The sequence below is a fragment of the Ascaphus truei genome, chromosome 8, assembly GCF_040206685.1.
Source record: "Ascaphus truei isolate aAscTru1 chromosome 8, aAscTru1.hap1, whole genome shotgun sequence".
In the NCBI taxonomy this organism is placed as follows: Eukaryota; Metazoa; Chordata; class Amphibia; order Anura; family Ascaphidae; genus Ascaphus; species Ascaphus truei.
Genome location: NC_134490.1, coordinates 16,792,649 through 16,818,452, shown reverse-complemented (window position 1 = coordinate 16,818,452; position 25,804 = coordinate 16,792,649). Strand labels below are relative to the sequence as shown.

Below are 25,804 nucleotides of genomic sequence, written 5' to 3'. Positions count from 1 at the left end.
GCCAATGGGAGTTAACGCCGGTGTGGGTGCGCTAACCTGTACCGGTCCCTGATCAATGTGACGCCAACTCTTATTAAAACTAGGGGACTTGCTTGCTTGGTTTTGTGAAAGTCGTAGTCTATTACTGAAACACATTTTAATTGTTTATTAATGTCATTATTTAATTATTTTGCAGGGAGATCCAGGAATTTCTGGAATCACAGGAAGAAAGGTAACACAATGCCAATGTTTAACCCCCACCAGGGGGCACTAAAGGGTGGCAGAGCTTAGAGCAGGTCTCTAGGAAAGTGAAAACGGTAACGGGCTAAATACAGGTCTCTATGTCTGACCGAACATGTGATCCACATAGGACATCCGCCCAGGGCCATATTATGCTTTAATACGCTTTTATCATTGGTTGTTAACTCATTCCTTACTCAGGGAAAATGTTGTTGCCATTCCAAACCTGCTGTTATCTGGACTGGGAGATGTAGATCATTAAATATTTCTTTATAAAGGCAAAAAAAAAAGTGTCCATCTTTAAAAATGACTCTCAAAAATATTTAACATTTTTATTTTCAACGATACTAAACTATTGTTGAATTTCAAAGTGAAACACATGTAAAAGTTAATTTAAACATATTTTGAGGTCAAATACATTCAATTGGACACTTAATGAACGTTTGTCTGTGTCCCGGGAACAGATTTTTAATTTTGAGATATACCGTAGTTTAGTTAACAATATCCTTGCATTCCAGGCAATTTAATTATGTTTTGTCAGGAAATCGCACATTAAAAAAATCATTAAACCCCTAGAACAGAATCCCTAATTAAACTCAATTAAATTCTAGCAATAGGGAGCTTCAAATGGCGTTTCCTAAAAATGGGAGGGAAGTCTTTGATTTTTTTTTTAACACGCCATTGCAATGACTCTCAATGGGAAAAGATGGTGTCAGAGCAGGGTCTCAGCTCCAGTTCTCAAGATCCCGCAACAGGACAGGTTTTAAGGCTATCCGAGCTACCGCACAGGTGGCTCAATCAGTTGCTCAGTAAAGACTGAGCCACTGATTGAGCCACTTGTGCTGAAGCAGAGATATCCTGAAAGCCTGACCTGTTGGGGGGGTCTTTAGGACTGCAGTTGAGAACCCCTAGGTTAGATTTAACAGACACATATACACTGGGGCCATTCGTAGAAGAAGCTTATATTTAAACATTACACAATACTCATAGCATGGCCTAAAGCCATAGAACATTCACATACATTTGTAACAACTCTTTCTAGTATAAAACAGAACAGGAACAGTATTTATCACTATTATTACCACAGCAGTTGTTCTGACAATATAGATTAGATACTGATACTGTAAATTAAGGTTAACATTCTCAGGTAGTGCTATGTGATCCATGGTTTGAATCTTTGCCCCTTAGAGACGTGATATACAGTACATATGGTTACTGGTACTGGTAACATCCTTTGGCATGTGTAAGCCTTTTAAACCTTATGAGGCTTTAATATAAACAATGGCTCAAATACATTGGTTCTTTCTTCTGAGTGGGTTAAGCCAGTAGGAAATCACTATTCAAAGCACAGGCACAAGTTCGTACAATGTGTAACAAGCTACATTTTGTAGACCCGGCTTTGATTATTTGCGGAGTGACCTTTCGGTGGTGCCGTAAAAACGTAAGGAACAAGTTACAATCAAGGGACGCAAATTGTTAGCCAGAAAAAAAGTGACCCGGGGAGACGCAGAAATCGCTGAATCTCATTGTAATCTGTGCGTCATGTAAACTCGCCCCTAACTCCTCCTATTGCAGGGACGGCTAACTCCAGTCCTCAAGGGCCACTAACAGGTCATGCTATCCCTGCCTCAGCGCAGGTGGCTCAATCAGTGGCTCAGTAATGACTGAGCCACTGATTGAGCCACCTGTGCTGAAGCAGGGATAGCCCTAATACTTGGCCTGTTGGTGGCCTTTGAGGACTGGAGTTGGCTGCCCCTGTCCTATTGTCACTCCCCAAATCCCAAACTGATGCACACAGCACAAAACGTGGAGCAAAAATATTAATACATTGACATAGGCTCCAGGTGAACATGACGCAATTTGCTACAAAGTTGCCTTGACACATCACCCTCAATGTGAGATAATGACCGTATTCCACGCCAGCGCACTTACTCGAGAATAGCACATGGCCATCACTATTGACTACTAGGAAGCTGCAACCTGCAAGATTTGGCCATATTGTTTACCCAGGAAGGAGCTCTGCCACCAGAGAGTACACCGGCAGATATCTCAAACCCCCGGGGGTTCCTAAAGCTAAAAGTAGCCCAGGAAGAACCCCTGGTTCCAATTCTTTTAAATCATAACACTTTAAAGATGCTTCAGCTTAGATGAGACACAAAAAGCATTATTGGCATCAACAATTATTACAGGCGCTGGCATTTTGTTCTGCTGAGACCTAAGCCCATCTACCCCACTTAAAGAGGCAATGCAAGCATGCAAACTTTTGTTTTTTTTTAACATAGGATTGAGACAGGGGGTCTCCGGAGCTGAACCCTGGTAATTTCAGCTCCGGGGACCCCCTGCTTCCGGAGATACTTACCTCCGTAGGGAATGCCGGTAGCTGCTCTACTCAGCTAGCAGGGTTCACGCAAAGGCGGAGTTTCAAATTTCCCGCCCCCTGCTGGACCAATAGGAAGCCGTGACATCAGTTTTGGCTTCCTATTGGCCCGCGTGATCTGTTTCTCGGGAAGCAGAGGGTCCCCAGAGCTGAAATTAACGGGGTTCAGCTCCAGAGACCCCCTGCTTCGATCCCGTGTAAAATATAAGAAATTAAAGATGGCTCCTTTAAAGCCTAATGTAGAAATCGCTATTATGTGCAGTAACACTCCTGCTGGCTGTTATCAATAGTTAGAGACCATTGGGAGCCACCAGCGTACAAACATAATTGGCAGGCTGGACAGTATATTTCATGCTCCTTTGAATTGTTGCGGTAGATGTGCATAGATATACTCCGTGTCATTATGTAGGTCAAACATAAACTGTTCTTAAGATTTAGCATCATGAAATGTATGTTTGTATTGTAATCCAACTAAATGCACATGGAAAGTTAAAAGGAAAATTAAAAAACACTCCAGTGCTTTTTGTTAGTACACAGTTTTATCGATGTTCTGTGTTTTATGACCTGATGTGTTTGTACAATTCCAGGACTCTGGGGCATTTTAATTAGTTCTGCGTAAACTGAGACGTGTTTGTAGTGTCAGGAAATAAGTTACTATCCCTATGGGCCTCTGCTTGTACACTCACAAACACACACAAAATGCGCCTAATCTTTCACCGTACGGTCTGTTTTTATATTAACTCTGCGTCCGGCTGTAAAGGTTGAAGTTTCCAGCCAATATAGCATATTAGGGATGCAGAAAGCATTGATGAGTAAGTAGTTACATACAGTAGGTCTTCTCATAGGCAGCAGTGTCTTGCTGCTGTAACGCTTTTGCTGCAGGGAAGGCTGCTCTTGCAACCATAGAAAGGTCTGGCTGGGACCCTGCAAGTAATTCATGGGGAATGGGCCCCTCTATAATTATTAGAACACATGCAAATATGTGTGTAAAGAAAGAGGCATGTCTGCATCACTGTAATGATATGTACAGTATATTAAATGACTTGGGTTACTGTAAGATAATATTCCCGTCATGCATTTAGGGCAGGGCTGGGCAACTCCCAGGCCTCAAGGCCACCAACAGATCAGATTTTCAGTATATCCCTGCTTCAGCACAGGTGGCTCAATCTTCCCTGAAGCAGGGGTATCCTGACAACCTAATCTGTTGATGGCCCTTGACGACTGGAGTTGCCCACCTCTGAGTTAAGGTCATATTAACTTATCTGAGGTAAGCCATAAAGCATTGTATAGTCCATTCAAGTGAATGAACTGAACAGCAGGACGTACCGTAAGGTGCCTTAGGCATCCGGTCCCGCTGCGCTCGTTGGCGCGGGCAGCCACATGCGAGTTCCCCACCAGCAGGGGAATCCTCCCGAGCCGGTCCCGGTCCCCCCTGGCGGCACAGCGCACTACACGCTGTGGCGCGTCAGCCGCTATGGGACACAAGAAAATGGTGATCCCTAGCGTTGACGCGTCACGTGGTGTGGCTGTGAGCCAATGGGGAGGGGAGGCTTCGGGAGGAGGAGAGGCTTCGGGGAGCGGGGAGGAGTGTGGAGTGAAAGCAGCGTGCCTGTCTGTGTGTGTGTCTGAGTGTGTGAGTGCCTGTCTGTGTGTGTGTATGTGTCTGAGTGCGTGAGTGCCTGTCTGTGTGTGTGTGTGTGTATGTGTGTGTATGTGTGTGTGTGTGTGTGTGTGTGTATATGAGTGCCTGTGTGTGTGTGTTGCTTACCATCAGCAGCTCCAGCCCAAGTCCGTGGAGGGAGGGGGGGGGAGAGTAGCGGGTCCCTCCGCTCAAGCCACGCCCCCCCTCCCTGTCAAACCTCCCACTCCCGCCCACCTCCCGCTCCGGCTCCCGCTCCCTACAGACCGCATATCGCGGTCTGTGTATGTCAGCGCACCGCCTGTCTGCAGTGCGGGCGCGCTGACTCTGGGAGCGGAGCCTTAGCCTTACTACCGCTTGGTTAATATGCCCTTAATGAGTAACTATCATATCGGTGACCTGTGTTTTATTGCATTAGTTGAACATTGTAGATTAATTCTAATATTTACTTCCATAGGGGCCACGCCTAAGCACTGCAAAACTTCGAATCCTCTTCTCTGACAAATTACCTTCTTGGCTCTCTCTTTTCCAAATTCTTTGAGCTGCTTTATGCTTTAATCCAGCGGTGGCCAACTCCAGTCCTCAAGGGCCACCAGCTGGTCACGTTTTATGGATATCCGTGCTTCAACCCAGGTGGCTCAATCGGTCCCTGCTGCAGCACAGGTGGCTCAATCAGAGGCTCAGTCTTCAACTCAGTCACCTGTGCTGTGGCAGGGATATCCTTAAAACCTGACCTCTAAGTGGCTATTGAGGACTGGAGTTGGCTACCCCTGCTTTAATCCCGCCTTGCTTTAAAATGGCTGCCTGTGCTCCTCCCTCTCTTACTATTTCTATTTCCTTTCTTCTTCTTTCCAGGGGGAGGTGGGTGAAGCAGGCTTACCGGGGACATCGGCTTCCCCGGGGCTTCCAGGACTTACAGGCCCAAAGGTACCCATGAAACCAAGTTTGCTGCCTGTATAACTTACAGTGTGCATTATAAAATGGGCCCTGAATGCAGTAACCTGACATTTCAGATACGTTGCTATGTAGTAATCCAAGTGTTGTTTTTTTTTTATTTTTACATAGGATTGAAGTGGAGGGTCTCCGGAGCTGGACCTCATTTATTTCAGCTCTGGGGACCCCCTGCTTCCCGAGATACAGACCTCCAAAGGGTGTGCCGGTATCTCGGCAAAGTTTAAAGCTCCCGCATCACACGGCCAATAGGAAGCCGAACCTGATGACATCACGGCTTCTTATTGGCCCGCAGGGAGCAGGTGTTGTGCAACTCCGCCATTACATGAACCCTACTAGCCGAGCGGAGCGGCTACTGGCAACCCCTACGGAGGTATCTCTGGAAGCAGGGGGTCCCTGGAGTTGAAATTAATGGGGTTCCACTCCAGATACCCCCTGTTTCATTCCTGTTAAAAAATAAATTAATAAATGCCCAAATAATTGCATGCTTTAATATAGTACAACCAATTAACCCCTCGTGTTCACCCAGAAAAGTTCTTGTATTTTCTGGCTCCGGCATTCAGGATAAAATAAGTCATTCATTACCATTACTGTAGTTGCCGTTTAAAACATACCTGTCCGTAGTGGTGAGATACATATTGTAAAATATTTATCTTGCATGCATATTTTTCCCAATGGTTTAAAAAAAAAAAAAAAAAAAAAAAAAAACATTTTTCAATACAATTTTAACCCAAACGTTAACATAAAACGGATTGCATGATACCACGCTGTCCTGTGCTGCCCTCTGCTTCTGCATCGTACATGTTGCATGCTGCTGGTACCACTGTTCTAGATCTCTGTCTTATTGGAAGATCCAAGCGACTGTTCTTTGCCCCCCGAGTGTCTCTGTACACAGCTGTTCTGGAAATGACTGACATGCAAATTGTGTTCAGTTTGCGTTTCCTTTTTTTCTTTTCATCTTTGTTGCTTTGTTTTCCTTTTATTCTTTTTTCTTTCTTCCTGGACTTTGTGTAGGGTGACCAGGGAGACGCAGGCTTGAAGGTAGGCATGATAAAACAGGTCCTGTGGTTTTTTTTTTTTTAATTGCAGTTCAGTTGGTTCTTAATGCAAGCTTAGGCTGCGTCCCCGCTAGCGCTGAGCGGGCAGCACTTGCTGCGGTTACTTACATATATAGCTATATGTAAGTCCCCGCTCATGCTGCGCGGGCACACACGCGCTCACCTGCGCTCTGCGCTTAAGTAAACAAAAAACGATACTTTCCTGCGCGCTCAACTACCCGCAATGCCCTCCCCCCCCCATCCCGCGCGCGCGTACATGCAGGACACCCGGCGATCATGCTTGGAGCGGTCTCCAATCATGAGTACGCTCAGCGGGGGGAGTCAGACTTAGGATGCTTAGGCCACAGATCATTAAACCGAAGTCAATGGGAGCTTCTGTGTGATAGTGCCTGATCGCCACTAGCACAGTTCGATGAATAACCCACATGTTATGCAGTGCAGGATCTGGCCAACTCCAGTCCTCAAGGGCCACCAACAGGTCAGGTTTTAAGGTTAACCCTGCTTCAGCACAGGTGGCTCAATCAGTAGCTCAGTCAATTCTGGACAAAAAATATCAAGAGGAGCCTGGGTTAAAGAAGTGCATGTCCAGTAAACCTACTCACAGATTGCTCTTTCGACCTTTTGGGTCTCATCAGTGTGAGGCTGGTTATACTGGCTTGGCAACGTGAAGCTGGGAGAGGTTTCAACACACATTACATGAGTCCTTTGGTCAGAATGTGCAACACTCAGAGCCAGAGGTTTGACATACAAGGATAGAAAAAAACTTCACACTGGACTGACATATGCTCTAAGCCAGAGGTCTCCAAACTACAGCCGGGGGGCCACATCAGGCCCCCCACAATATTTTATCCGTCCCACAGCAACTTGAAATTTATATATTTTTGCTCATTATATATCATTTCCCAGTGTAAGCATGGCATCCTTCCTTTGTTTTTTGTCACATTTCTCTTTTGTTCTGAATCATATCATGCTGATTACCCCCCAAAAGATCCAAATAAAACATATTCATTCATTTATAACATATATAAATATATAAAAAATTATAAAAAGATTTTTTTTCTTTGGCCCGCGATAATGTGTAGAATATACGAATGGGTCCCTCGTACTGAAAAGTTTGGAGACCACTGCTCTAAGCCAACCATCACATGAAATGGAAAAGTTAATACATGTTATCCCGTATTCTCAGGACACAACGTCCCAGACTCTCGAGATAGACTGAAAAGTGTCAACTGCAAGATTTACTCTTGACCTGATAGATTTGAGATAACCCGGGTAATTGAGAGAAAATCAGAAAGATGCACCTTCAGCTCTTTTGAGCTTTATGTGACAACTACTTGGAATATATATGATTCCTACTCACCTTTGGCATTTCAGCTGGATATGTTATGGGGGATCCTGTTGGGTTCTTGATTGGTCTGGACTTCTACTTTACACAGGAATTCCTTTTGAGGGTCAGGAGGATTATTCAGGAAAAAGGTGTCAAAGAAGCAAAATAGATTTGAAATTGTTCTGTTCAGTTTTGCTGCAGACTTCCTGCTACATTTTGTTTTATTTTTCGTCCTAAATAAATAAAGCACAATGAACAGGAAGCCGCTGCTTAAGTCCTGGTTCTAACAGGAATGAGGGCATCTCCTATGAAAAATGCAGCGTCAATGGGGAGTCTTCATTAACTGCGTTCTGGAAACACATGGGAGTTTCCATGCGATTGTGCCTCAATCTGCGCTATCGCAGTTTAAACACGGGGGAATATATATATATAAAGCTGAGGCCGTGATTATACTAGAAATTGCCGGTGGTACGACGCCGCGTGGCTGAAAAACAAACGGCTGAAATCCGATGAAGGTTTACATACCAGCGCGCCGCCTGGAGCTGCAGGGCGGCCGTCTCCGGTTTTCCAAATTGTTTTTGGCAGGCTTCCCTCCTGCCTCCCCTGTATGAGCGGCAGCGCAGGGTGACGTCGCCGGATCGTGCTGCTCAGCGGCATCTGGTATAATTGAGCCCCAAGGGCCTTTATATCAGCCGAGGCTGCCAACAGGATGTTTTGGGGCAAAATCCCCCATTAATAAGCCCCTTAGGCTGAGTCCCTGGTGTCGGCGCTGCACGCGAGCGTGCCAGGCTGGCGGCGCGTACAGCTGAGATCCCCGGTCTGCAGAGAGCTACAAGGAGAATGGGGGGGGGGGGCGGCCATGACGTCACCCGGCAGGTTCGCCCGCATTGGCTGAACCGCCGGGGGCGTGTCGAGCGCTCCGTCGCAAGTTGTGAACACAGATTTCCTGTCTTCAGATAAATCTGGTCACGCCACGAGGCGGGCCAGGTGGGTAGCAGGCCCGATACCATTGAGGGGCAGCTCTTGTCTCTGCAGCGCTCGCGATAGCAGGCGCTGCAGCAGGCAGCGGGGACCTAGCCCAAAGAGGTTTCTTTGACCGGAGAGTGTCTGTGGTTTACAATCTAAATCTATTGTCAAACTTAATTAATATATGTTACACGTTCAATATACGTTTCTCATGCAGACAAATTAGCACCATTTTAGCACTGCCTTTTAAATTACTAAAAGTAACAGAAACATATAATTTCACTTAGTTACTTTCACTTCACTTCCATTGCACAATCCCAGCCATTTTTTGTTTTTAAATTACAGGTTTGAAGCAGGTGGTCTCCGTAGCAGAACCCTGTAAATGTCAGCTCCGGGGACCCCCTGCTTCCAGAGATACCTCCAAACGGGTTGCCCGTATCTCTGCAGTTTTCTACAATTTAAAGCCACCGGTCACATGAGCCAATAGGAAGCCGAACCTGATGACGTCACAGCTTCACAGCTTCCTATTGGCCTGCTGGGCTTGAATTTGAAAAGCCGCCATATAGTGGATCCTGGAGTGGCTACCGGCACCCACTACAGAGCTAAGTATCCCCAGAACCAGAGCTGAAATGAATGGGGTTCAGAAGACCCCCTGCTTCAATTCTGTATTTTAAAAAAATGGAACGGCTTGATTGCCTTTTTAAGTCTCTTTACAAATCACATCCACAAAGGACACATAACTATAGACCTCTCTGTATCAACCAGTTTAATTTAAGTGTGCACACAAATACGAGGCGTCTTTGGGGAATTCTTCTCCACTGTTCCATATGTTTTTGTGTAATAAGACCTTGAGCGGTTACCCTTCTACACCCTTTATATTGTCACTATTCTAGTGTTTAATACATAGCTACCTGTCACTACATGGCCATTTGTACTGATGCATCTGGAAACCGCTTTCCATTGGAAAACAGAGATCATCAAATCTTTTACAGCACAATATGGCTACATTGATTTTTTCTTAACTTATTTTTGTGTGCAGGGACAGGGAACCCCCTGGTAGTCTCTTTATAAAATCAAAGTTTAGTTGCGCCTGTCTACACATTCAACGATTGGCTTACGTCCAGTTCTGCTATTCATTACATTAGCGATGCCGCCATGACGTAAATCTCAATGTCGCCATGTAATAGGATGTTGGAGACGGGTAAACATAAACAGAGAACAAATAAACAAAACAATGATACTAGCGATTATACACTAATCAGATCCCAGAATACAATGTTACCAAGAAGTTTAATGTTGTTTTCTTGTTACAGCTGGTACTTTAGTAAGTAGATCTTCTCTCTGATATACCTTACGTAATATTAGCATCTGGCTGGGGAGAGAATGGACTATATGCGAGGCAGTATGCAGGCAGAGCATATTTTCAGTAACTACAGTTCTATGCAGAGGACAAAACTTGAATTCTGTAAAACACTTGTGGTTCATTGTCATATCAAAACATATCAATACACCTACCTACCAATACTGTATGCCAATGTTCTTAGAACGCTGCAGACGTATCTACATTGCATTCAATTACTAGAAGTACTACTTATCCAAGATCTTATTTATTTTATAAAAAATGTTTTACCCGGAAGTAATACATTGAGAGTTACCTCTTGTTTTCAAGTATGTCCTGGGCATAGTTAATATAACAAATAATACATGGTTACAAATACAGTTACATAAATGAACAGGGTATACATTATATACAAGACATTGCATGCACAGGTAAAGATAATATATATTATGGGCGTATGAAACAGTTACAGACCAGATTAAAATGTGAGACAGCCTTAGTTTTGAAAGAAATTAAACTGGTGGTGGATGTGAGAGTCTCCGGTAGGTTGTTCCAGTTTTGGGGTGCACGGTAAGAGAAGGAGGAGCGGCCGGATACTTTGTTGAGCCTTGGGACCATGAACATTCTTTTGGAGTCTCAGATGATAAGTGCTGCATGTGGTAGGCGTGAGGAGCTTGTTCAGATAGGTGGGTAGCTTGCCCAGAAAGTATTTGAAGGCAAGACAGGAGAGGTAAACTTTGCACCTAGACTCGAGTGATGACCAATCTAGTTCTTTGAGCATTTCGTAGTGATGTGTGTTATAGTTGCATTGGAGAACAAAACGACAAATTGAATTGTAGAGGGTGTCAAGTTTGCTAAGGTGGGATTGAGTTGCCGAGCCATATACTATGTCTTCATAGTCAATAATTGGCATTAGCATCTGCTGTGCTATACGTTTTCTGACCAGGAGACTTAGGTAGGATTTGTTCCTGTAAAGTACCCCTAGATTGGCATAAGTCTTGGTTGTCAGGGTTTCAATGTGCATCCCGAATGTTAAGTGGGAGTCAAGCCATATGCCCAGGTATTTAAAACTAGTAACAGGGGTTAGGGTGGTGTTAGTGTTGGTTCTAATGTGGAGCTCAGTCGCTGGAAGCTTTAAAAATTTAGTCTTGGTCCCAAATACCATTGTTACAGTCTTGTCAGTGTTTTAAAACAGTTTGTTTTGGGAAATCCAGTTTTCGAGTCTCAAAAAGTCAGACTGAAGTATGTGTTGAAGGTCAGAGAGGCTATGGCTGTGTGCATATAGGATTGTGTCATCTGCATACATGTGTATTGAGGATTCCTGACAAGCTGTGGGAAGGTCATTGATGAACACTGAGAAGAGTAGGGGCCCCAGAACAGAGCCTTGCGGGATGCCACAGGTGATATCCAGGGGGTTGGAGTTAGAGCCAGAGATGGACACATGTTGGGATCTACCTGATAGGTAGGACTGAAACCAGTTTAAAGCATGTTTCCCTATTCCAGAGCTCTGGAGTTTGTTGAGCAGGATAGCTTGATCAACAGTATCAATAGCCTTTACAAAATCTAGGAATACTGCACCAGTGAGTTGACCCCGTTCCATTCCACACTGGATTTCATTGTAAACTTTTAGCAGGGTAGTTACGGTAGAGTGTTTGGGGCGAAAGCCAGATTGGAATTGGCTAGGGAAATTTGTCTTGTTATAGTAATCGCTTAATTGGGAGTGGACACATTTTTCCATGACTTTGGATAGGATTGGGAGAAGGAAGATTGGCCTGTAGTTTGAGACAGTGTTTTTGTCCCCATTTTTGAAGATTGGGACAACTCTGGCAGCTTTCCGGGTCTTAGGGATATGGCCTGCAGACAGGATAGAGTTGACTATGGAAGCAATTGGTTTGGCAATTGCTGGGGCACCAAGTCTTAGGAACCTAGATTGTAGTAAGTCAGGTCCACATTGGCTGCTTAGCCTATGTTTTAGAGAAAGTGGGGCTGAACCTTTAATGAACGCCTCTAAAATTGCTTCCAAATTGGGATCTCAAGCTCTTAATTTCTTTTTTATGATCCAAACCCTTTGTAAGGCCATCATTTTCTAAGTTCCCGTGTATACTCTAACTGGAGAAACCTTGGATGCTGTGTCATGTTCCTGTGAATGTGTAGTTTAACTTGTCATTTTTTTATTGTTAAAAGATGACAGAACACTATCCACCCGCCCTTCGTCACCCCCTCTCTTTTTCACCACTGTAAATGGGAAAATGGCTTATTGTGTGTCATCAACTGCCCCCATGCTATGTACATGTAATGCGCCTCGTTGCCAAGATGGCTTGATTACCAATGTTTGTAACATGTACCAATACGCTGACTGACACCAATAAAGGAAAAATATTTAAAAAAAAAAAAAAAAGGTGACAGAACACTGAGCCACGGAGGCAACTAGCCCAGGACAATAATACTAATTATACATAGTGGGTAATTATCCCTTCAAAACAAATATATACAATTTAAGACATAAAGCATAAAAAAACTTTAAAGGGCCTATTCTGGTAGCTTCGATAAGTAAGTTATCAACAGTTTTTGGCACTTCTTTAGCGAATTTGCATGTGTAGCTATGCAGAAAGCTCCAACAACTTGCCAAACTCGCTCAAGACCTGCTTTTCTCCGATCGATAGCACTCCCGCACAGACAAACCGAACGGGAGCTAAAATAATGTCCAAACTCACATTTCTTTACAAATCGAGCTATTCAGGTAGCTCTGACATTCACATCGTGGCTGCAACTTGCACATTCTGATCTCGCTCAAAGAAATACACAATAAAATAACATTGACATAACTGGACAATACATTACACTTGCCAATAAACCCATTGATTTTGACTGTGGTAAACCATGCCCTCAATATGGGCATAGATTGCCATAATGGCAATAAATGGGCAACCTAAAAAAAACATTTCTATACATTACATTTTAATAAAAAATTCTATACATTACATTTTAATAAAAAAGAAACTGAAAAGGGCATAGATAAACACATTGCCAGTCAATGGGCATCCTAATAAAAATACACAATTAAATAAAATACAATCAATGTGTCTCTTACCTTTGCCGAGATGAACATTCACCCTCCTCATCCAACTGTGCCACCAACTCTTGACCCACAAAGCAATGATCCTCATCAGCATGATGCAAAGAAGTCCGTGAGCCTCAGTAGCTTGACCATTTTAGCAAATTGTTTACTGGAAAGGTAGGTTGCACCCTTTTAAAATTGAAGCTTCAATTTTTTTGACAAGACACATGCAATCTGCTAAATAAAATTCACAGTAAATTAATTAATAAACCCCTCTTTATTTTTCAAGTCTGTAGACAGTCCTTTGGGATTTGTGATGTCCCTTTCCTTGCTATTGTTGGGTAAAAGAGTAGGTATGGAATGGGTAGGTTTGTACTATTCCAGAAGGAACAGGATCCAGTACAATTATCAGTGAAACGTAATACACTTCAACCTATCATTGTCATAAATACCATCAGAAAAGAAAGAGCTACCTCCAGACGCCTGACAAAACAATTGAAGGCTTCGCAATTAAAAGGTTGTAACTTCTATTATATTTTATGGTTTATAGTATGTACTGATCATTTGCTTTCCATTGAAGTGGTCATAAAGTACTTGTAGGCTTAAGGTTTTTAATACAGTTATTGAATACATATCATAAAAATGATCTCCCGTATTAATAATCTTTGTCAAAGCTTTGGCCTAACCTTAAAAATCAAGTTACTTGAACTGAGCTGGGAAAGTTTACTCTTGGGTTAGCCGTCATTAAGGGGAGAACACCAGATGCTGTCTACAGGAGATCAGGCTGGGGCTCTTTAAAAAATAGCAATATAACCAACTCATTCAAGACGTCGGAAGCATGCATGATCAGAGACAGGCTTCAAATTGTGCTCTTAAAGCTTGGAAGCTTAATATAACTGCAGGCAACACTATGGTTCATGGGGGTTTGGTTACGGATATTTCAGTTTACAGGTGTAGTGAATAAAGTGGTAATCATCTTGAAGTCTTCCATCGCCTTCTGCTGGAGACATGTTGTACTACACCAATGCTGTGTTTTCAATCTTTGGAGTGTTGAATGAAGATGGAAGGTAAATGAAACAATACAGTACCAATACTTAATAACGTACAGATTTATATGCCTCAAACATCCTTCTTTTTTTGTTCATTTTCTTTAAGGTGAAGATGCTTTTTTACTCACACACCTCGAACAAAAGGGGCTGGTTAGGACGTCAAGTAAACACATCTCCAAATTAGCGCATAGCAAATGTTAAGGTCACTTCTATATTCTTTGCCACACAAATGTCCTCGGCTGATTCTACCCCTGTCTTTTTGTTTCTCATTTCCAACTCCAGGGAGAAAGAGGCATGCCGGGGATGCCAGGAAAACATGGAGCTAAGGTATCCGACAAGGAATGAAACACCATTTTAAGCCCCAGACTTACCAATAAACCTCTTAACCAGGGGTGGCCAACTCCGGTTTCCAGACTATCCCTGCTTCAGCACAGGTGGCTCAATCAGTGTCTCAGCCTTTAGCTGAGCCACTGATTGAGCCACCTGTGCTGAAGCAGTGATGTCCTGAAAACCTGGCCTGTTGGTGGCCCTTGAGGACTGGAGTTGGTCGCCCCTGCTCTTAACGGTCTCAGATTTTACAATATGTGTTTTCTTTTTTGCTTGCTGTTCCTTTGCCCGTTTCTTCTCATTCCTGTGAGTTACTAACGAGTACTCACTCATCCCGGCTCTTTCCTCACCCTCTGTGGTTTCGTATCTGTGCTTTTCATTGCGTGTCTTTTTTTCCTTTGGCTTTACCCTTCAGATTTATGACCTCAGCCCTTCCTTTAACTTTGACCGCATTCATATTATCCTTCATAATCATATTTACCAGGGTTTATTGTGACCTCTGGTAACCACTTGTTACATTATTCCTTAAACCTTCCTATTAACTGTCCAATATACATTACATTACGTTATTAAATATATACTCAGGGTATCTGAAAGGGACGTGTCTTGACGTGGCACAATTTCATTCACTTATCCTGATTATTTTGCACAAATGTTTTTACTTCTGTTTTTTTTTTTTTTTTTTATATATATTTATTTTAAAATCTTCATTTTCTTTGGGAAACACAGATATTTTTGGCGGGGAGACTAAAAAATGGCTGCCATTGTTATGGTGGTTCTGTGAAATGCTCTAAAAGTGAATTATTGCTGAATATTTCAAATAAGTAATCGATCGTTTTTTTTTTTTTTACATGTACTGGTAAAGCTGAACTCCGTTAGCCGTATTTACTAAGTGTTACTAAGCCATAATGCACCTTACATCATTCAATTGAATGGGCTGCGAGTTGTTTTTATGGCGCTGTAAAGTTTATTTATTTATTTATCACATATTTTGCCAGGAAGTAATACATTGAGAGTTACCTTTTTGTTTTCAAGTATGTCCTGGGCACAGAGTTATGATGACAAATACATGGTTACATTAAATAAACCAGAGTTATACATTATATATAAAACCATTGCATGAACAATTATTGATAATATATGTCTTATGTCATAATACTGTACTGATTTATAAATATGGCCAAAAGAGTCTAAGGCTAATACTGGAGTTGTACTTTGCAGATATGTCTCACTAAAGTATATGACAACCTGGAACAGAAAACAAAAATGGCCACCACGCTACAGTTTGGAGAGTCCTGTATAAGGCATAGATTTATACATCCCTCTTACAGTTTGATTCCAGTGGGGGTGCCTATGTGTACAGTATGGAATCTGTACAGTGTATACTGTATGTCCATTATCAACCAGAACTACCAAAGCAGCCATTTTGAATTGTTCACTGGATTGGGAAAAAGGTTACAACTCAGTAAAGCACAGCTCATTTAAAGAAACAAAACAAATTCCATCCCTGACTCATGTATTTTACCTGTGAGTCTTAAACATTTACTGTCTGCTTATAGCTTAAAACAGCTGTTAAAATGTGATGAGAGGTGTTACATGTCTGCCTAACTAGAAGCTTTGTTGCTAACCGTAGCCCAAACATATTTTGGGGTGAAGAGTGGATGCACGGCAGGGGTTTCCTGTGGTGTTGATCCAGGGAGAAATCTGATTGCCATTATTGAAGTCAGGAATCATTTTTACCTTATGAGACATAATTGGCAAAAGTTTCACTGGGGTTCAATAAATATAGGAGGAGCATCTCGCCCAATAAGAATTGAACAGAGGTTGAACTCGCTGAATATGTCTTTTTTTCAATCTCACCTACTTAGAGTACAGTATGTAACTATGTCCTTTCCCTGCTGCTCCTTACATACAGTGTAGCTTGCAGTTTTTTTTTTGCTTGCTTATCTATGCTTTGTCTTCATGGAACAAGAGTCATGCATCTATCTCTCAGTGCTTGTCTGGCAAAAGCAGGGTATTAGTGCTTGGTTGGTAAAAGCAGGGTATTCCAGTGCTTGACTGGCAAAATCAGGGTATTAGAGTGCTTGGCTGACAACAGCAGGGTATTCCAGTGCTTGGCTGACAACAGCAGGGTATTCCAGTGCTTGGCTGACAACAGCAGGGTATTCCAGTGCTTGGCTGACAACAGCAGGGTATTCCAGTGCTTGGCTGACAACAGCAGGGTATTCCAGTGCTTGGCTGACAACAGCAGGGTATTCCAGTGCTTGGCTGACAACAGCAGGGTATTCCAGTGCTTGGCTGACAACAGCAGGGTATTCCAGTGCTTGGCTGACAACAGCAGGGTATTCCAGTGCTTGGCTGACAACAGCAGGGTATTCCAGTGCTTGGCTGGCAACAGCAGGGTATTCCAGTGCTTGGCTGGCAACAGCAGGGTATTCCAGTGCTTGGCTGGCAACAGCAGGGTATTCCAGTGCTTGGCTGGCAACAGCAGGGTATTAGAGTGCTTGGCTGACAACAGCAGGGTATTCCAGTGCTTGGCTGACAACAGCAGGGTATTCCAGTGCTTGGCTGGCAACAGCAGGGTATTAGAGTGCTTGGCTGACAACAGCAGGGTATTCCAGTGCTTGGCTGACAACAGCAGGGTATTCCAGTGCTTGGCTGGCAAATGTGTGGTATTTGAGTATAAAGGGATTCAACAAAGTAAAGGAGGGAAGCATAGTCCTAAGAAAGAGGCGCGCTAGAACAAGAGGCCATTCTCTGATGCTGGAGGGTGGCCGCTCAGGGGAATGTGAAGAAGTACTTATTTACAGAAAGGGTGCTAGATTCGGGGAATAGCCTCCCAGCGATGGGGAAATGAGCAGATACGGTGGGACAAGCAGCTCACATTCTATGTTTCTGGACTCTGTCTTTAATGTTGCCAATATGAAAAGGCTTCTAAACAGAATCTCCCAGGCATGTGTATTATACAGTGATCTGTGTTTGATTTACTGTTGACATTGGTTGAATATTTTCAAAAACATCCAAGGTCTTAACATTTGTGACATTAAATTAAAAACACCATAGTGATGTATTTCTTCAACTTAGTTGTCCGCATATTAATCAAGCTAAAATGTGCTTCTTGTTTTCCTTGCAAGGGCTATCCTGCAACAGCTGTAGCAATAGCGGGGATTAAGGTCAGTTGTTTGTTTAAACTGTTCGTGGCAAATGAGAAAAATTTCGATTTTTTTTTAACATTTTTTATTATTATTATTTTTACATTTTTTATTTATTATTATTTATTTATTTATTTTAACCGGTTGATTCTACTTTTTTATTTTTATAGCATTTCTATCACTATTGTTATACATAGCTTGATAAGGAAATAATATACATTTGTACTTTTATCACACTTGAATGATGGTGCGATATACTGTTTAGACTCCAAGTGTTATTGATATGTCAAAATAGAAGTGTAATAGAGTATTTCTGTTCATGGCGATGGTATATATTAAATCTGTTTAATGCCATATTGTCAGCTATGGAATTAATTATATATACCTACTACAAGTCAGGACCGGCGTCATGGCGGTGCTGGCGGTGCCTGTTCACTGAGCCCCGCGGCTACAGAGGCCCCGGGGGGAAGAGCACGGAGCCTCCGTAACTCTTACCTTCTCCAGCGGCATCTCCTCATGCTGGCTCCTGTTATCATTACACCGAGACGTCCAAAGGCGTCGTGATGCCATAACAGCAGGACGTCACGTGATGTCATGACGCCATGTGGCGTCATGTTGCCAGGACAAATGGATGCCCTGTGGCGCCGCATTGCCATGACAACGTGACACCTCGTGGTGACGTCCCCTTGTCACTGCAACGCGACGCCATTGGACGTCGCAGAGCCATAATGGCGGAACCATGCTCGGGGAGATGCCGGGAGGAGGATATGCCGCTGGAGAACGTAAGAACCGAGGCCTGGCACATGTCTGTGCACCGAGCCCCGCAAACATCCCAGCCGGCCCTGCCACTAGTATACAATATTTGCAACCACTGAAAGTGTTTAATATTCTATACTTGAATGCTGCATCTCATTTGTTTTTCTCTCATTTGTGTTTGTGCATTCGTCTAGGGTGAACCAGGAACTCCAGGAACTCCAGGAACAAAGGTAGGTTTATTCAACTCATTTTAGCCCTTGACTGCACTGCAGTGCTACACAGAGTTGGGACCCGTGGGACAAAGGCTACGTCTCCCTCTCATTACCTTACCTCCTAGAAAGGGTGGTTAGTATCAGTCTGTACTTTAACTGTAGGTTACAACTTCCATCCCTGTGTTTTATTCATTGAAATGTTGTGGTTATTATATTCCTAATTTGCTTCTACGCCTGTACACAGCTGCCCCATGTAACCTTCAGTAAAATGAATCAATAAAACTATTTCCCTAGCTCTACCTCTTTCAATTTGAGTGTTTAGCCCAGGGGTGGGCAACTGCAGTCCTCAAGGGCCACCAACAAGTCCGGTTTTCAGGATATCCCTGCTTCAGCACAAGTGTCTCAATCAGTGGCTCATTCGAAGACTGTACCACTGATTGAGCCACCTGTGCTGATGCAGGGATACCCTAAAAACATGACCTGTTGGTGGCCCTTGTGGACTGGATTATATATCTTTAGCTTATCTTTGTCATCCTCTCTTTGACATCCCCAAAAGGACTATCTGGTGTGGTGAGTACATTATAGCCCCCAAGGACGATGGGTGTCGGGTTAGAATGCAACGTGATGTCATAGTTTCCAGCCACTGCTGGATTCAATAACATTAAATGACAGAATTTCTGCAATTGCAGTTCGCCCAATACTGTTAAATTCTTCACTGTGTGTGACCAGGTGGGGGACTGACGTCCAGTCAGATATTTTTAGCATCAGCAAGTGTAGCTTTTTCTCTGTGTGACGAAAGTCACTTTGTTCTTAGGTTTCTAGAGGGCTATTTGATGAGTACAAAGAAAGAGAAAAAAGTAAGAATATCTTTAGAAAAAATAGGAATCAAAACCTTCATAGTCTTTTAAAAACACAAAGAAACTAATGTTTAGCATTCCACAATAGCTAGACGAAGGTTGAAGTATTTTTTCCAGAAATATTATTGGTGTAGTTTATTGGTTCAAATTTCAAATCCTATTGCCAAAAAAAGCACAAATGGTATCTAAGATATTAGTTAAAACTGCAGTATTCTTTTTATAAATCAAGTTCTTGCTTGGCTTGTTTTCCTATAATGTTTTAGGGTTTGGAGAAATTGCATTAAACTAAGATCCTTAGGATAACCTGTCAAATTTGATATAGTACTAGGGAAAAGGGTCTTATATTGAAGCTTTATTGCTTAATTATTCATATACAGTACACATTATTTGTGTATATATATGTATATATATATATATATATATATATATATATATATATATATATATATATATATATATATATATATATATATATAGCAACTGTAAATATTACTGTATGTTCATTTGCATGTCTTAGACAGGTCTACAACCCTGTCTTTCCCCATTATCACCCAGCATACAGCACTTCCACTGCAGCAAGGGATTCTGGGAAATGACATGCAAATGAGCACTCAGTGCCACCTTTTGTCTCCAGCTCGTATTACACAAGCAAATCCTCAAGCCAATGCATGCTGTTTTAAACACAGCTTTTAGACAGAGGCTGGGATGAGATGCAAAGCCATTAAACCCACTCACAGACATGTTTCAACCTTGATGGGTATCATCAGTGTGAGGTTGGTTGTAATGGCTAAGCTGGTTTGAGACTAAACTAGGTAATCACCATTATTATTAAGGTTATGGTGGGTAAAAAAAAAAGTGACAAAAACCCTCCACAGTAAAGCATAAAGCAACTGTAAGTATTACTGTATGTTCATTTGCATGTCTTAGACAGGTCTGCAACCCTGTCTTTCCCCATTATCGCCCAGCATACAGCACTTCCACTGCAGCAAGGGATTCTGGGAAATGACATGCAAATGAGCACTCAGTGCCACCTTTTGTCTCAAGCTCGTATTACACAAGCAAATCCTCAAGCCAATGCATGCTGTTTTAAACACCCATAAAACCCAGTCTGTGCTGAAAAGTTGTGTAATGCGGCAGGCATAAGCTTATAGGGGTCCATGTTAAAATGGATCAGAAGCATAAGGTGACACTGTGCGCTCATTTGCATGTCATTTCCCAGAATCCCTGGCTGAGGTGGAAACACTGTATGCTAAGAGATAATGGGGAAAGGCAGGGTTACAGACTGGTCTGAGACATGTGAATATGTTCTCAAGCGATATTTTTATTTGCTATATTTGTATACACATTATTTGGATATTTTCTTCATACAGGGTGAGAAGGGAGACACGGGCAATGCACTTGGTGGAGTTAAAGGGGAACCTGGATCCCCAGGCTTAACAGGACCTACAGGACCAAAGGTGTGTGTTCTTAGGATCCTTTTTTCCCACTTTTCAGGGGATAATCTTCAGGAGGTGGCGAAAACATCCAGTGAGGACCCTCTTCCAATGTTACCGTTCATCTGAGGATACGTGATAAACATGTGGGATTTGTGTAACATAAACCAATACAGTCAAATTGATGCCCGGCTGACGCCAACGTTATCTACAAGTGTATAATAACATGAGAGGGATCTTTAAGATATTAAGTATTGTTGTTGTTATACATGACTTGCTGGGTTAATGTTGATGTCGAGGAGAAGGAGTACTCGTGGCACTATAGAAAATCTGCCACGAGTGCCGAGCAGGCCAAGTCCACCAGCAGGAAAACCCAGAGAACGAAATATAACGACACCCCAGTGATCTTGATACAGTACAAAAAAAAATATTCTTGCTTGAATAAATGTTGCATTTTTTTGCATTAAGACCACTGAAGTGCCATTGTATTTTGTTCCCTGGGTTAATATTGAAACAGAAATGCAAGTGCATAGTATAAGATAACAAGTATTACAACAAATGTTGTGTTGTGTCCCTAAAGTATATTGGTGCATCGCAAAACTGAACAGAAATGGTGTCATTTTAGAAGTCAGTGTATATTAGTGTCACTGCAGCCTTTCCCTATAATACTGGAGCAAGGCTTTCAGGCACTTCTGGAGGAGAAGGGGGTAATTGCTGAACTACTAATTCATCTGAATTGTAATGTACCCTCTAGTTTTACATGCCAGCTGAAGCGTGTCCGTGTAAACTGTACACGATTCATATTCAGCCAGTTATTTATAGCATTAAATCGCTTACTTCTCTCTCCAGCTGATCAAACCTTTCAAACCTCTTTGATTTTCGGGTTTGAGAACCTTGTTAGAATGAAGACAAAGAAACAGGAAGTTGTAAGAGACATTTTGCTAAGAACATTCCTCTCCTTTGAAACCAGAAATATGACAATCAGGGATATTGTGTAAGACACAAAGGGAATCATTTTTTTCATTATTCCCATCCTCCCGCAAAAGGTGGGAAAAGGTTGAAGAACAAAAGAAACCGATTTTTGCTTAAAATCTTTTTAACTTGAACACGTTAGGAATAAATATTATTTGTACTTGCAATTCTATACGGACAATGCGTTAAGAAAAGAACGTGTTGTCCAAGCCTGGCCTGAAGCAATGGAATATTAGGAATTATTGTTTTGAAATATTTGAAAATGTGAACTTCAGATGTTCTCTGATGGCATGAAAAGTGAAATTAGGATTTTAGCCAACCTCAACGAGAGCTAATATCGAATTAAAAAAATAATATTATGGTTCTATCATATATGTTTTAATTTTCTCTGGCTTGCAATAAAGTATATTTACAGTGAATACTTGATATAGTCTAACTATGTTTAAAGTCTGTCATAATCACTCTAATTACTATCCCATCAAGAAAAAAAGATTGAAATGCTTTTCTATCTGATACCTTAAAAATTGACATGCTTTTTGTCTTTTGCATAGGGAGAAGCTGGTGATATCGGCCAACATGGAATTCCAGGGCAGCGGGGTGACAAGGTATACACAGTACTACCAGCTGTAGGTGTTTACATGACACAGAGCCACAAATCAGAGCAGTGAGCCAAGTGGTCACACAGTGGGATAACAATATATCGCTGACCATCTACACAGAACCCACAATCCACGCCCACATTCTCTTTCATCTTAACTACTGCAATCTTCTGCTGGTCAGTATGGACTTCCTACCCCACCACTCTCTGTTTCACAATCTATGCGGACATCAGCTGTTGGATCTGTCCCTGCCTCTCTCCTCCTCAGATTCCTCGGCTGGCTTCCCATTAACCCTTTGTGTGCTGGAGGGGGCCCGAGGTCAGAGTGCACCGACCCATCCGGCACTCGCGGATCACATGACCGTGATCGCTCTGTCATTGATGAAGAAAGGGAAGTAGTCATTCCCTTTCCGTTCATCATCAGGGCAGATTTCAGCCCAGGACGTGATCTCCCCTAAGAAAAAGACTACTTTTTTGGTGGGGGGGGGGGGGGGGGGGAGGCGGGGAGCGTAGCTGCGACGTCATTGAGCACCCAGCGTGCCAGACCCAATGATGTAGTAGCTACTATCTATCTCTCTCAATGTCTTGTATAGTGCAAACACACAGCGAACCTGCTCCTATGCGCTTTTTAAAAACTCCAAAGGTGGAGCGAAGAATCAAGCTGGGTTCGGAAAGGCGATTTCAAAGAGCCAAGCCTTGAGCCGTTTTCTGAAAGTGGGAAGGTCTTTGATGTTTCTGGTGAATATGCGGAGGGTATTCCATTCCCTGTCTCCCTGTACCGAAGGGGCACAACCAGCTCGTATAGTGCATTTGAATCTCGGGACTTTTTTATAAATTGAAGGTTTTGGGATCGTAGATTCGAGGTGGGTGTCTGGAACTGAAAATTTGTTTGAAGGTAGAGGGGTCCTGTGCCGTGGAGGGTCCGGTGTACCATAGAGAGGCGTTTAAACGTTGCTGTTTGCTTGGTGGGCAACCAGTGACGTTTTCTCAATTGAGGGGTGATATGGTCAAACTTCCTGGTGTCAATGATAATTCTGGCTGCAGAGTTCTGGAGCGCCTGGAAAGTAGAAAAAAAGTAGGTCGGCATTCCTACGTAGAGAGCATTATTACTGTTAGGACCAGGTCGACTGTGACGGTGGTGAGGTCTTTTTTTGTCAGGAGATGGGCAATCCTCTATCATTTTCAGAGCATTGACTGAAGCTTTAGCTGTGGCATTGACTTGGGTGGGAGGGTGTCCTGGTCATTAAGGATGACTCCTACATTTCTTACTTGTTTTTATGTAATGTAACTGTTGTTACCTATTGAAAAGCGGAGTTCCTGAGGTCTTGCAATTTATTCATTGGCAGTGTGTTTCTTTGCTTGTAGAATCATTAAGACATTGAGTAAGTGAATTTGATTGTTCCTTGTGATTATTGGATGCTCCAATGAGTGTCATTGGCATAAAGTTGGAATCTATGTCCTCTTCTTCTAATGTGGTCTGTCTAAGGTTTAATGCAGATGTTGAACAGGAGGAGGGAAAATGAAGATCCTCCACATGTAACCGTGGTATATGGTACCATATGTTGTACCATATGTTGTCCCATATGGGTGGATTGCTTGCAGTCTTTCAAGAATGACATGATCTAATAAAGCGCAGTGTCCCTGAAGCCAGCAACTTCCTTCATTCTAGTGGCGATCATCTTATGATTAAGAGTGTCAAATGCAGCCGACAGATCGAGAAATATGATGGCCAAGTCATGTCCTTTATCCAGTAGATGTAGTATATTGTTCCATATAGTGAGGAGGGCCGATTCAGTGCCATGTTTGGATCTGAATTCTGACTCGTTAGCATCCAGTATATTATGAGTTTCAAAGTGGCATTGGAGTTGGTAAGTATCGTTTTTCTCGATTACTACGTACTAGGGTTAATTTCCATATCACCTACAAAATTCTCCTCCTCTCCTTCACGGTTCCTCCTTCCCCCGTCCCTCCTATGTTCGCCTTTTCTCTGTGCTTTCTCATGGCTGTCCTCTCTCTGTCCCACTTGGTTCTCTGATATATTTCTATTAAACCCCTCTTTCTCTGGAAATCACTTCCCATCACCACCCATCAAGCTTCCTCTCTCCCCATCTTCAAGAAATGCCTCAAACGTCACCATTGCCATGAAGCCTAGAGGTGTAAGATGCCCCCATGACTCACTGCATACGCACTTAGGGGCTTATGAAATATTTACTTGAATAGGAGTACACAACCGCAATTTTGGTTGCGTTACATGTTGGCGCTTGCCCTATACATTTTGCACTTCAGTGTACTATTGTCTCTGTATTTTCTTCCAATACACAATTTAGATTGTAAGCTCTTTGGGGCAAGGAATCTGGATTAGATTCTTTTTTTTCATCTACTTTCATGCCTTTAATTAAACCTATTTGTATTTTTGCAGGGTGCTACAGGAGCTAAGGGAGAACAAGGCCCCTCTGGACCACGAGTAAGTCTTGTTGCTTTTTGTCAGAATGACGGGGGACTGTTACCACACTTTGGTGGATATGGAATTGCCCCCTAAGTGGAAGCTCGGTCTCGTCAATGGGGATCTTCGGCTGCTCCGGTGGATATAGACTTAGGCCGCGTCTGTGCTGAGCATTAAGTCTATGGGAACGTCAATAGCACGCGCACACACACGAGTGCATGTGAGTGCATGTGAGCGACGACGCGTCTGTTTTTCGCGAGCCAACATTTTTGGACTTTGTCTCGTGACGGCCGGGTCACGTTGGCGGTTTGCCCAATGAGGGCGAACCAGCTCCATGACGTCATCGGTCACGCCTCCGACACGCCTCCCCGTCGCGAGGATCTGTAGTCAACAGGTCGCTCGGCTGACAGGCGCCTGCGAGGCCATGCACTCCGTCGCATGCGCGCCTGGACTATGGTCTCGGCCTTAGGCTCATAACCTTCTGGCAGTGAAAGGGTTAAGTGTGTTTAGTGCAGTAAAACTCAACAAGTCCTCCTACTGATGGCAATTTACATTTTGTGACAGGGTCTAAAGGGGGAGCCGGGGAAATCAGAGATGGTTGAATATAATGGCAACATCAACGAGGCCCTACAGGTAAGCAATGTATTCTGTATCTGTGAGAAAACCCGCCTCTCATCAACAATTCTCCTCTCAACTTCCTGGTTCAGGTAAAAAAAAACAGTTTGTAAATAGCAGAAGGTTGTATGATGAGGGGGAGGCCTCCTTCCTACAATATAATATTTGGAGAAAACTATATTGAACTGTTTAAAGAAGCAATCCAAACAGCACTTAAAAACACGCCCCATTGCCATGGCCACGGGTGTGAAATAACGCTGCGGTGTCATGTGACATCACATCACGTGACCCTGCGCATTGCCATGGTGACACATCGCCCGACTCCGGCTGAGTCACGGTAAGTGAGTTACAGAGGCCTCGCGCTGTCCCCAGGCATTTAATTTAAATGCCTTGAGGAAGAGCGCGGGGTCACTGTAACCGCCACGCCCCCCCCCCCCCCCAAAACAAATCTCACGC

The 25,804-nt window shown here is 43.0% G+C and overlaps 1 protein-coding gene across 1 annotated transcript in view; it reads left to right on the top strand.

Annotated features, from left to right (window-relative positions):
- Window positions 1-25,804, top strand: part of COL13A1 (collagen type XIII alpha 1 chain) — a 122,660-nt gene that overhangs the window by 50,998 nt on the left and 45,858 nt on the right. The window contains exons 15-24 of the mRNA XM_075610618.1: window positions 176-211; window positions 5,091-5,162; window positions 6,201-6,227; window positions 14,266-14,310; window positions 17,445-17,483; window positions 18,413-18,448; window positions 20,658-20,744; window positions 22,244-22,297; window positions 24,710-24,754; window positions 25,298-25,366. Of these exons, the coding sequence (XP_075466733.1) occupies window positions 176-211; window positions 5,091-5,162; window positions 6,201-6,227; window positions 14,266-14,310; window positions 17,445-17,483; window positions 18,413-18,448; window positions 20,658-20,744; window positions 22,244-22,297; window positions 24,710-24,754; window positions 25,298-25,366 (510 nt within the window). The remainder of the gene's footprint in view (window positions 1-175; window positions 212-5,090; window positions 5,163-6,200; window positions 6,228-14,265; window positions 14,311-17,444; window positions 17,484-18,412; window positions 18,449-20,657; window positions 20,745-22,243; window positions 22,298-24,709; window positions 24,755-25,297; window positions 25,367-25,804) is intronic.